The 13,551-nt window shown below is 42.7% G+C and overlaps 1 protein-coding gene across 2 annotated transcripts in view; it reads left to right on the top strand.

The window, feature by feature from the left end:
- The window catches only part of THADA (THADA armadillo repeat containing), a 659,309-nt gene that overhangs the window by 527,122 nt on the left and 118,636 nt on the right, over positions 1–13,551 (top strand). For both annotated transcript variants that reach the window (XM_073672037.1, XM_073672036.1), the window contains 2 exons: positions 3,427–3,499; positions 4,657–4,801. In XM_073672037.1, the coding sequence (XP_073528138.1) occupies positions 3,427–3,499; positions 4,657–4,801 (218 nt within the window). The remainder of the gene's footprint in view (positions 1–3,426; positions 3,500–4,656; positions 4,802–13,551) is intronic.

Here is a 13,551-nt window from a genome sequence, read left to right as displayed (position 1 = left end):
GGGGACAATGTTCAGGACTGATGGCATCGGGACCAGGGGACTTTGGGGACTTGACTGGCCGCACCCGGACCATGGGACTTCGGATACGGGACTGGCCACTCCAGGACCAGGGGACTTCGGATACAGAACTGGCCTCTCCAGGACAGGGATATTGTACAGACACTGGCTTCACCAGGACCAGGGGACAATGTTCAGGAATGGCCACACCTGGACCAGGGGACTTTGGGGACACCCCTGGCAATAGCGCTACAAAGAGGACCTGTGCCAGGTGAAATGTGTCCAGCTTTTGCTCTTATTTTATCCCCACTGCTCCCCTGAGTATTCCCTTTTTTTTGTCTTTTTCTAAATGCACCATAAGGTTGCAGAGATTTTGGCCTTTTTATTAAGTGCTAATTTTTATGTTCTTTACACAAAACGGAGTATCTCATAGGCAAATAATACAGAGCAACTCGGAGCCGCGCCCCGGAGTCTCCAGTGAGCCGCGCCCCGGAGTCTCCAGTGAGCCGCGCCCCGGAGTCTCCAGTGAGCCGCGCCCCGGAGTCTCCAGTGAGCCGCGCCCCGGAGTCTCCAGTGAGCCGCGCCCCGGAGTCTCCAGTGAGCCGCGCCCCGGAGTCTCCAGTGAGCCGCGCCCCGGAGTCTCCAGTGAGCCGCGCCCCGGAGTCTCCTGTGAGGCGCGCCCCGGAGCCTCCTTTGAGCCGCGCCCCTTCATAGACTTTAAAACTTGTCACTAAATAAACAGGCCCATATCTCTGTAACTGTATGGGAGATTTAAGAAAAACAAAAAAACTGAGGGAATAATTAAAATAAGAGCAAAAACTTTCCACTTCTGACCTGGTGACATATCGTTAGACAACAGGCTATTTTTATAGCCCCAACATATTTAGCAGCATTGTAATTGTCATCATATTGTCAAAATATTTCTACCGCTTCTCTTTTGGCTCCTTTTCAGCACCGCCATTCAGCCTTAGGACATCATGTGCCCGGCGACACCATATGTCCTGGCGCTGTGTAATGGAGATGCTGATCTCTTTTCCTCCGACAATTCCAGAAGGAGGCAAAAAATGGGGGCTTAATGGTAAAACTAGGAGAGTAGAAATATCTTGTAAAGATGGTCTCGTACAGGAACGTAGAAGATGCACCTAACACTATACGGACCATACATGTGTTTATGAGGCAATGTCCTCTTTATTGCTGCCGGATGAAGCACCTCCTGTCATGGCAGCCATCTGTCACATAAACTACAGGAGAGCAATGACTGTCCTGTCTTGTATCTTCCTCTTTCAAGATTGACAATGACTTTTTTTCAGACATTTTAAAGATGTCATTGGTGAGCCATTAACGTAGCAGAGCAGCCAGTCTGTGTATGCTGCTGGTCTGTCCTAAAACCGGGAAATCCCAGTATAAATACAGGAACCATATACTGAGCACCATACAGTCCAAAAATATAGGCGTCATTATATACTGCTGTGTGGGGGGTGACAAACCTGTGGCGCAAAAAATTGTTCTCATGGTGGTTGTCATTGTTTTGTTTTTTTTTTAACTAGACATAACAGTCGCAATTAAAATTTGTGATTCTTCATCTGCTCCTTCTTCATAGCTCACAAACTTACTTTTGGCTGCGTCTGCTTTTGATACTTCTTGGTTGTCAGACCTGATACCCCTAAGAGTATGCACAAGGTGGAGAAGGAAGAGATAGCTACCTGACATATGCACTTGATGCTGCTTTTCTTTGTGGAAAAGGTCACCCTGTTGGATTCTTGATTTTGCCGACAGTTGTACCTCACATCCTACATATCCATTTGTAGGCGGCTCCTGATGATTTTGATCTCACATAAGGGTAAATGTGAGTTAGTGCCAATTAATTCAAAGGACCTTGTCCGGCAGCCGAGCCAGTACGTAACCTGTGGCCATCAAATTGGAGCCCTTAGAATCACCTCTTAACTGCCGACCTCTGCAGCGCCTCTTGATTAGCCGGCCACTAAGATGATGTCACACCAGGCCAGCTAATCAAAAGAGGAGCCAGGTATGCTGTCCGGTAGGAGGCGGTCCACAGTGTTCCCATCCGGCTGCCACAGGAACCGGAAGACCTACTTCTTCCAACAAGCCTGCAACCTGCATGACCAGCTGTACCTTCACCTACTGTATCCTCACCCATCCCTTGTAGACTGTGAGAACTCGCGGGCAGGGTCCTCTCTCCTCCTGTACCAGTCAGCGACTTGTTTTGTTCAAGATTTTTGTACTTGTTTTTTATTATGTATACCCCTTTCACATTTAAAGCGCCATGGAATAAATGCCGCTATAATAATACTTACGTGACCGCTGCAAATCTATTTCCACCATCTCTATTAAATGCACACTGAGGGTATTTGGTGCAAGTTTTCTGCATGGATTTGCTTGCAAAGAAAAACCGCAATGTAACAACAGTGGCAGCTAAGTGAGATTCCAAATATCTCACCTATCCATTGCGTACATTTTTTGCTCGTAAAGTAAATTTTAACATCCGCTGCATGTCAATTCCTCATGCGGAGCTTATTGCGGACTTCACTCTTTCCAATGCATTGGCAGAAGTTCTCAAGAAAATCCGCAATGGAAGTTTTGATGCAAAATAATGCTGCCGATATGATGCATAAAATCCGGTTTCCCCTCGGCTTTTAATTCGCCGTAGTTTATATTAACCAACGTCTGGATTGTGTCCAAACAGAGCAGCAGAAAAAAATCAATAATTTTTCTGTTTGCATAGCATTTTATTCATTTCGAGAAGTCTGCATGCAACAGAGGCGACAGGTGCCAGGATTTCACGTCCAGTCTCCCTTAATGCCGCCCTGTTGAAATCTAAAGCCGCAGGTCAGCATTACAATGGCAGACATGTCTCTTTCTTCTTATTTGCTCTGACCTCACTGGAATTTCTTACACACATTGAATTTAGTTCTGGACAAGACACATGTGAAGCAGACTGCAGCTCGCCATGGTCAATGGTGTGTTACTGCAGGGAACATTGCTCTGGTCAGATGACGGCTGCTCATTGACTATGACAGTATTCTTTACTTTGGCCGCTTTCCTTCCATCCTGTTGTCGAAACAGGATCTTTACCTAATCGTCTCCTGCATACCATGGGTCATGGGCAGAGCCCGAGGCGGGCGCCATATTCATGAAATCCTTGTGGCTGGTGGTTGTCCAGACACAGGAAAACAACTGTTGTCTTCTATGCATGTGTATTCAGGTGCTGCACATACATTGCGGATGACATGTGGATAGAGTTTCACGCCGGCTGCAGTTCACAATGTGCGAATGTGTTCAACCAGTGAGGAGGTTCCTTCAGTATTCACCACCCGCCATGGCTGAACATATGTTTTCTGAATACAGCCACTGGAACATTTGCATTTTTTCTCCTTTAAATATTCTCCTTTATTTTTTTTCTTTTTCCAGTGTGGAAATCCAGAGTTCAGCCTTAAAGCTCTCGTCTAAGTTGGTCGTCAGTCTTGCAAGCGAGGCCCAGGAGGTAAGGTGGTGACTAAGCAGCTCTATACGGCAGTGTGCGCTCATTTTCCGCTCCGGGTTATATGAATGAAATATTATAAGAAATGTTTACCGCAAAACACAAGGAGGGATATTTATGTTCCAGCATGAAGTGGGGAAAAAATGAAATTAGCAAGCACTTTTATAAATGGGGAAAGTGGTGCAGAGTGGCGTACAAGTAATAAAGGTGTATGCAGCATATAACGCTTGTGGAGGACGGTACAAGAGGCGCTTCGTCCCATAGCACCATGTTAGCAAGTAGTCATGGTGGTGGGCCAGTGTCAGAGACATGACTCCCTTTTCTCCTTTGTAAAGATGGAAAGTTATCAATCATTATTGCCAAATCTCCTGGGACATCCGGGAGGCTCTTGGGAAAAAACGGGAGACCCTCTGGATGTGTATCCACATGTCTTGAAAGGATGATTGTTCAAACAAGGTACTGGCACCCTTGGTGTGGCCGAGTGCACCCTTGGTGTGGCCGAGTGCACCCTTGGTGTGGTCGAGTAGTTCACTGCATCTTCCCATCCACTTGTTTTCCATCCGTCTCCACCCTTTTATAGCTCCTGTAAGTCCCCAGTGTCCACATACAATTTTAGGGAGCAGGAAAGGGGCTAACCACAAAATAAAAAGTGCATTTTTATGCTTCTAAAACTTCCAATTGTCCCAGTAGAGTATTTCTAGAAGTATGGTGTGCAGGGCTTTATTATTGTAAACTAGTGGTGTCTGCAAGAATTATCATTTTTTTACTAAATTTCTGTTTTCACTTAAATGTGAACCGACTTTATAATGAATGTTGTGGACATTCACATAAACAGTAGTGATTCATTTGATTAAATGCAGGAAGAAATTATCTGTGTCTGTGAAAATAAAATAATATTGGTCAGAATGAAATCCACGCAGTAGAGCGGTGCGGAGACTCGTCCATGTGCTATTATTTTTGTAAGATAAACATAATGGCGATCAATCAGCGCAGCTCTTATAAGTGACGTTTTCTTGTCATCACCCAGTAAAACCCTTATCCTCTGCCACAGATAATTCAGAAGACACTGCATTTGTTGAGGGGGGGGTCTGATTAATCGTTGTCAGGAACATCTGGAGGATCTCAGCATGATTTTCTGTGTGTGTGTTTTTTTTTCTTAGGCCATTGAGTCAGAGTTGAAGGACTGGGTTGCACTTGTGGTTCGCTGCTGCGGAGATGAACTCCAGACTGAAGTGAAGTTGGCAGCTGCTCAGATCCTTACTGATATTGCTCCCTATTTCCTGACCAGTCCGCGGCTGGTGCTCGGTAAGACTCTAGCACGGTTTTTTGTCAAACCCTACTACGTGGCCAGGAAAAGAATGTGCAGTTGGATCCATTGTTAGCTATATTTTTTTTTCTAGCTCTCTAAAAGGAGAAGGCTGTCAGCTGTTCCCTTTACATTGAACACAAGGTATTATGAAAGGGGTTGTTCGCTCTCACCAGTCTTTTGCCCATAGTCTGTTAGGTGTAAAAAACAAACAAAAAAACAAACAAAACCTTGAGCTTTACTTGCCCTCCCCAGGTCCATCTGCTGCTCTGGTGATGTGAGCCAGACAGCACAGACCAAAGCAGCGTCAGAGACTTAGCGAGGGACCTGGAGTGAATGTAGAGTGAGTGCAGTGGACAAAGTATTACATTGTGGCCCGTTGGGTTCAGTAGCCATCCTTGTTGAATATGACATCGAGAGTCCTCCAGAATAGAGTCCATTTTTACATAGCTGCTCTTAATTCTGGCTCATAAAGAGTGAAGAACTCCCCTATGTGATACCCTTATACGTAAATAGTGCATATGGCCAGAGGATGTGATACCCTTATACGTAAATAGTGCATATGGCCAGAGGATGTGATACCCTTATACGTAAATAGTGCATATGGCCAGAGGATGTGATACCCTTATACGTAAATAGTGCATATGGCCAGAGGCTGCTTTGATGAAATGTCCTTTAAATTTAGTAAATATGAGTTGTGCCCAGTTTCAGGCTATTGGCCGCAACCTTCATGTACTGGTGCCATGTGGTCTCCACCCTGGTGAACTATACTGGGTCATGTCTGGTTGTGCACTGTTAATACCAGCGGCACCAGAGTCCTCTCCTCATCCTCCCTCTTGCATTTTAATGTAATAGTTTAATATATTAGCCCCAGACTTGTGTCATCAAAACCAGTGGAAAAGAAACCAACATAAGCATGGCTGAGACTAAGAGTTTTATGTGATATCATTCTTTATTTCAACTATTCTTAAAAGATCAGGGTGACAACCAACATGGTGTCCGTTACGGCTTCTATGAGGATTGTCCCACCTCTTTCTTGACTGCAGTTTTATGGAATGATCCATCCTTCACTCTGGTATGACCATGTCCTCCCTCCAAATGTTCAGAAATTTCCTCAGTCACAATAAAAATCCAACTTATGTAAAACGGGAAAATGGAAAGCAGGGAGGAGGGGGGTGCAGCTGCAGTTTCTCACTTGGTGTTTCAGACAGACTGTGCGAGAGCAGACATCAGATTGGCTTAGAGCACACTATTTCCACCATTTTAGAGAGACCACACATTAGGTAACAGAGAAACTGCCAACTTTTGAGAGACCTGTAAATCAGAGCAATAGGGGTCGTCACACAGACGTTAACAATTCTACAGTAAAACTTAAAGTGTTTTTCCCACAAACAAAGTACTTTTTAATTAATAGATCTTGGAATAGTAATCATTTCCACAATTGGATGTGTTTTAAATGAAATGTTCCTGTGCTGAGATAATCTTATAAATGTGCCCCTGCTGTGTACTGTGTAATGGCTGTGTCTGACCTTACAGGAACATGGTCTGATCATACCACAGCTCCTGGGCAGGGGAGGAAGCAAAAGAGTATACAGACATTACAGCAGGGGATCACAAATGATTCTTTTTGGGAGGTAAAACATTTCCCTGCTTGTTTTAAATCAATGTTTTAACTCAAAGAAAGAATCAGCTGGGATCACCTGCTGTAATATCTGTATACTATTTTTGCTTCCCCACCCCCCTGCCCAGGAGATGTGGTATGATCAGACCATGTTCCTGTACGGTCAGACACAGCCATTACACAGTACACAGCAGGGGCACATGTATAAGATTATCTCAGCACAGGAACATTTTTTTAAAACACATCCAATTGTTGAACCTATTATTATTCAAATATCTATTTGTTAAAATATTGATTAAAATTAACTTTGTTCTTGGGAAAACACCTTTAAACTTGTGTTTCATTTGTCCCAAGTCTTGGATTATACCAAATGTGTGAATAGTATGCCTAAAAAAGAATTCCTGAGAACGGGGAGGAGGAGGGGAGAATGGTCAGTAAGGAGTCCTGTACAAATATAGTACAGACCAAAAGTTTGGACACACCTTCTCATTTAAAGATTTTTCTGTATTTTCATGACTATGAAAATTGTACATTCACACTGAAGGCATCAAAACTATGAATTAACACATGTGGAATTATATACTTAACAAAAAAGTGTGAAACAACTGAAAATATGTCTTATATTCTAGGTTCTTCAAAGTAGCCACCTTTTGCTTTGATGACTGCTTTGCACACTCTTGGCATTCTCTTGATGAGCTTCAAGAGGTAGTCACCCGAAATGGTCTTCCAACAATCTTGAAGGAGTTCCCAGAGATGCTTAGCACTTGTTGGCCCTTTTGCCTTCACTCTGCGGTCCAGCTCAACCCAAACCATCTCGATTACGTTCAGGTCTGGTGACTGTGGAGGCCAGGTCATCTGCCGTAGCACCCCATCACTCTCTTTCCTGGTCAAATAGCCCTTACACAGCCTGGAGGTGTGTTTGGGGTCATTGTCCTGTTGAAAAATAAAATGATGGTCTGACTAAACGCAAACCGGATGGAATAGCATGCCGCTGCAAGATGCTGTGGTAGCCATACTGGTTCAGTATGCCTTCAATTTTAAATAAATCCCCAACCGTGTCACCAGCAAAGCACCCCCACACCATCACACCTCCTCCTCCATGCTTTACGGTGGGAACCAGGCATGTAGAGTCCATCTGTTCCCTTTTTCGGTGTCGCACAAAGACACGGTGGTTGGAACCAAAGATCTCAAATTTGGACTCATCAGACCAAAGCACAGATTTCCACTGGTCTAATGTCCATTCCTTGTGTTCTTTAGCCCAAACAAGTCTCTTCTGCTTGTTGCCTGTCCTTAGCAGTGGTTTCCTAGAAGCTATTTTACCATGAAGGCCTGCTGCACAAAGTCTCCTCTTAACAGTTGTTGTAGAGATGTGTCTGCTGCTAGAACTCTGTGTGGCATTGACCTGGTCTCTAATATGAGCAGATGTTAACCTGCAATTTCTGAGGCTGGTGACTCGGATAAACTTATCCTCAGAAGCAGAGGTGACTCTTGGTCTTCCTTTCCTGGGGCGGTCCTCTTGTGAGCCAGTTTCTTTGTAGCGCTTGATGGTTTTTGCAACTGCACTTGGGGACACTTTTAAAGTTTTCCCAATTTTTCGGACTGACTGACCTTAATTTCTTAAAGTAATGATGGCCACTCGTTTTTTTTACTTAGCTGCTTTTTTCTTGCCATAATATAAATTCTAACAGTCTATTCAGTAGGACTATCAGCTGTGTATCCACCTGACTTCTGCACAACACAACTGATGGTCCCAACCCCATTTATAAGGCAAGAAATCCCACTTATTAAACCTGACAGGGCACACCTGTGAAGTGAAAACCATGTCCGGTGACTACCTCTTGAAGCTCATCAAGTGAATGCCAAGAGTGTGCAAAGCAGTCATCAAAGCAAAAGGTGGCTACTTTGAAGAACCTAGAATATAAGACATATTTTCAGTTGTTTCACACTTTTTTGTTAAGTATATAATTCCACATGTGTTAATTCATAGTTTTGATGCCTTCAGTGTGAATGTACAATTTTCATAGTCATGAAAATACAGAAAAAATCTTTAAATGAGAAGGTGTGTCCAAACTTTTGGTCTGTAGTGTACATGTAGGGGAATTTTCAGCAGGTGGTTCTGATATTTGATTAAGTCACGACTGTTTTAGGTAAATAGCTAATAGCAGATGACGTTCTGACATGTAATTGCTGCAGCCACTGGGTCGCTGCCAACGCTGCCTTCCCCAAAGTTATTAGTTTTAATTGATCCTGCCTGATTAGAGAGTGTCAAACATGAGATTCCTAGAAGTGACGGTAAGCCCTCACTGAGTGAATCATAACGTGGACCTCATGGTCTTGGCATTAGGTGCCGATGTCTCGCTCTCAGTTGGTAGCTTTGTTTGTCTGGAGAACTTATATTGCTTTTCATCCACAGTTTAGTCATCACTGCGGTTATCACGTCCTACAATACTAGAGACATCACGTCTGCCCATTAAATATATGCCCCAATTTCCAGTCTCTAATCTACAACTGTCAGAGCATGCTGGAAATTGTAGTGTTGCGGGCTGGACACTTAGGTTAGGAAACAGAGCTCTGTCCATATCTCGCTTACATTTTTGTATTTGATTATAGGAAAGACAGAATAGTAATGACAATAATTGTCCACAGTGTCCATATGGGTTTTAGCAGACCTATTCTAAGGGTATATTATAAGAGAAAAGGGGCTTAAAGGAGATCAGTTACTAAGCCTAAAGTGGCCAGTTTTTTGCTCTTGTTTTATTCACCCCGCTTACATGAATATTCCATTGTTTTCCGTTTTTGAATCCGTGAAACGGATCCACTGATATGGGCCTTTTTTATTCAGTGATAGTTTTTATGGTCTTTACAAGGTGGGCGTGGCTCACAGGATTCTATGGGGGCGTGTCTTTAGACTGCTCTGCATAATTACCCTTTGAGCCACGCCTCCTTGGAAAGGTCATAAAAATTAGCACTAAATAAAAAGGTCCATATCTCGAGAACCAAATGGCAGATTTAAAAAAAAAAAAAACTGGAATAATCAGAGGAATAAGAGGAGAGCAAATTGTAGCTACTTTTTTACCTGATGAGAGGAAGTCTTTAAAGAAGTTTTGTGGTGGCGTTTCACTGGACCAAAAGGAGAAGACTGTATAGAGTGAGTGCCCATACAAAATGTGTTGGAATACACCAGGAATTTTATCCGGTCGTCCGACTATCTTATGTTTATAGGGTGCCACCAATGGCAGATTCGGTCATAGAATCATAGAATGGTAGAGTTGGAGGGGACCTCCTGGGTCATCTGGTCCAACCCCCTGCTCCAAGCAGGGTTCACTAAATCATCTCAGACAGATGTCTGTCCAGCCTCTGTTTGAAGACGTCCATTGAAGGGGAACTCACCACCTCTCGTGGCAGCCTGTTCCACTCATTAATCACCCTCACTGTCAAAAAGTTTTTTCTAATATCTAATCTGTGTCTCCTCCCATTTAGTTTCATCCCATTGCTTCTAGTCTTTCCTTGTGCAAATGAGAATAAAGATGATCCTTCTACAATGTGACAGCCCTTGAGATATTTGTAGACAGCTATTAAGTCTCTTCTGAGTCTTCTTTTTTGCAAGCTAAACATTCCCAAATCCTGCAACCGTTCCTCATAGGACATGGTTTGCAGACCAGTCACCATTCTGGTCGCTCTTCTCTGAACTTGCTCCAGTTTGTCGATGTCTTTTTTAAAATGTGGTGCCCAAAACTGGACGCAGTATTCCAGATGAGGTCTGACCAAAGAGGAGTATAGTCCGATAATGACTTCACGTGATCTAGACTGTATGCTTCTGTTAATACATCCCAGAATTGTATTTGCCTTTTTTGCTGCTGCATCACACTGTTGACTCATGTTCAGTCTATGATCTATTAGTATACCTAAGTCTTTTTCACATGTACTGTTGCTTAGCTCTATTCCTCCCATTTTGTATATGCTTTTTTCATTTTTATTGCCCAGATGTAGTACTTTGCATTTTTCCCTGTTAAAAACCATTCTGTTAGTTACTGCCCACTGCTCCAGTTTATTTAGGTCTTTTTGAATCCTCTCTCTCTCTTCTCTAGTATTAGCTATCCCTCCTAGCTTTGTGTCATCAGCAAATTTAATCAGTTTACCCTCAATTCCTTCATCTAAATCATTAATAAAGATGTTGAACAATACAGGTCCCAGGGCAGAGCCCTGTGGTACCCCACTTGAGACATTCATCCAACTGGATGTGAAGTCATTTACAACCACTCTTTGAGTCCGATCACTAAGCCAGTTATGAATCCACCTAACAGTTGCCTTGTCCATTCCATACTTAGTTATTTTTTCAATAAGGGTGGTGTGAGATACTTTGTCAAATGCTTTGCTAAAGTCAAGATATACTATATCTACAGCATTTCCCTGATCCACCCAGTCAGTGATTCTGTCATAGAAGGAAATTAAGTTAGTCTGACATGACTTGTTAGTCAAGGTGTCCGATCCATTGACATAATGGATCTCAAGGTGTTGGATCTCAAGGTGTCCGATCCTTTGACATAATGCTCTCACACAGGAGTCTGGCGGCTTATTCTCCTGTCCCCATTGTGAACACAAGTATGTTTGGTGAAGCTAAAGACTCGTAACCATACCCAGATATAGTGCAGAAGACAAATGTGAACTGATTCATCTATTTTATGAAAGGACTATAATAATAATGTCCTCCTTCCCAGTCCTCCTGTTATATACCACACATGGGTTTCTATTTATTTATACACACATACAGGTGCATCTCACTAAATTAGAATATCATCAAAAAGTTAATTTCTTTCTGTTCTTCAATACAAAAAGTGAAACTCATATATTATATAGAGTCATTACAAACAGAGTGATCTATTTCAAGTGTTTATTTCTGTTGATGTTGATGATTATGGCTTACAGCCAATGAAAACACAAAAGTCATCATCTCAGTAAATTAGAATACTTTATAACAACAGCTTGAAAAATTATTGTAAAATCTGAAATGTTGGCCTACTGAAATGTATGTTCAGTAAATGCACTCAATACTTGGTCGGGGATCCTTTTGCATCAATTACTGCATCAATGCGGCGTGGCATGGAGGCGATCAGCCTGTGGCACTGCTGAGGTGTTATGGAAGCCCAGGTTGCTTTGATAGCAGCCTTCAGCTCGTCTGCATTGTTGGGTCTGGTGTCTCTCATCTTTGCTGGTCAATCAAGCACAGTGATACTGTTGTTTTTAAACCAGGTATTGGTACTTTTGGCAGTGTGGACAGGGGCCAAGTCCTGCTGGAGAATGAAATTTCCATCTCCAAAAAGCTTGTCGGCAGAGGGAAGCATGAAGTGCTCTAAAATTTCCTGGTAGACGGCTGCGCTGACTTTGGTCTTGATAAAACACAGTGGACCTACACCAGCAGATGACATGGCTCCCCAAACCATCACTGATTATGGAAACTTCACACTAGACCTCCAGCAGCTTGGATTGTGGCCTCTCCACTCTTCCTCCAGACTCTGCGACCTTGATTTCAAATTGAAAATTGGAAATCTGGGACCTTGTGGAGTGGGTCAATGACTGCCTTCTGGACATCTGTCAAGTCAGCAGTCTTCCCCATGATTGTGGAGCCTACTGAAACAGAATAAGGGACCTTTTTAAACGCTTAGGAAGCCTTTGCAGGTGTTTTTCGTTAATTATTGTAATTTACTGAGATAATGGCTTTTGTGTTTTCATTGGCTGTAAGCCATAATCATCAACATTAACAGAAATAAATACTTGAAATAGATCACTCTGTTTGTAATGACTGTATATAATATGAGTTTCAGTTTTTGTATTGAAGAACTGAAATAAATTAACTTTTTGATGATATTCTAATTTAGTGAGAAGCACCTGTATATATGTGTGTGCGTGCGTGCGTGTGTGTGACGTTCAGAAGCCTCCTCAGTCACCATAAACTCCATCTGGTGTAAAATGATAAATATAAGGCAGGGATATAAGCTGCAGTTTCTTGACTCTGATTAGCTGAGAGCACACAGCTTTACCATGTACCTGTCATTTCAGTTATGAAATTGAATAATAAGCTGTCACATGAATACATGAGAGATGACACTATTCCTTCTCGTTATATGACTTGTATCCAGCATTTTCCCCTTCTCCCATGACAGCACCACCTGAGAGAGTATCCACCCACCAATGACAGGAACCTACTGAATATATTTTTGGTGGTAGTTGTGTACTAACATATTTTTTCGGAGGCCCTCTCATGCTCTGAAACAAAACCTGATGCGGAGGAGAGGTTACGCCTTTTTATTCAGTAGGTTTCTGTCATTGGTGGGTTCCTGTTATGGGCTCTGTAAAATCCCGTTACTGGTAAGTAACTAGGATCTTTTTCATTAGTTTTCATTTCCGCTCAGTCTATCTTTAATTTTCTGTTGTCTCTGAGCTAGTGGAAGGAGACTATCTGCTATGATGTTTTGTATACACTGCACACAGAAATGTGCGAGATTTTTGCTGTTCTCTCTCTGTAGCACACTGACAGAAGGAGCAGCAGCATGGAAGGCATTTTAGAGCCGTACTGAACTGTGTGGCTGAGAATCCAGCACTGGAGTGAAGGAAAACAGTTGCTTGAAGCTGCGGCTCAATCTTCCTGGTTTCTCACATTGTTGAGTGCTTTTCACTCCTTTATCCACAGGGAATAATGGGAAGTATAACCGGCCACCTCACAGTGCTGGCAGTTGCTCTTGCTTTGACCAAGAGGGATTTCAGCTGTTGGACTGGAGAGAGAAATTCTGCAGAAAAAAAATAGAGTGAAGGAATAAGTCCTAAATATGCAGGATACATTTGTAGCTGCTCTGCATATAGTATTAACACATTTACAGCCATCTATGAAGGGATTGTGAAGTAAAGATCCTACTCTTTCAGCATAATGTTCACTTAAGTTCTTTGTACTTTTTTATTGTTCCTAGGTGACAACATGTATTATTATACTCGAGAGCTGCATTCACATTTCTTCAAGCTTCAAAGCAAAAATGGTTCACTAGACATTGCTGGTGCAGTGTCTGTACATGGCTTGTTCTCCTGAACTGCATTCTAGAAACATTACCAATCTGAAGTAGGAAAATTGTCAGAGGT

This window comes from Phyllobates terribilis, unplaced genomic scaffold (genome assembly GCF_046119375.1).
Source record: "Phyllobates terribilis strain yellow unplaced genomic scaffold, ASM4611937v1 Scaffold_3__8_contigs__length_932513732, whole genome shotgun sequence".
In the NCBI taxonomy this organism is placed as follows: Eukaryota; Metazoa; Chordata; class Amphibia; order Anura; family Dendrobatidae; genus Phyllobates; species Phyllobates terribilis.
Note: the sequence above shows the minus strand (reverse complement) of the source record. Positions and strands in the feature narration are given on the sequence as shown.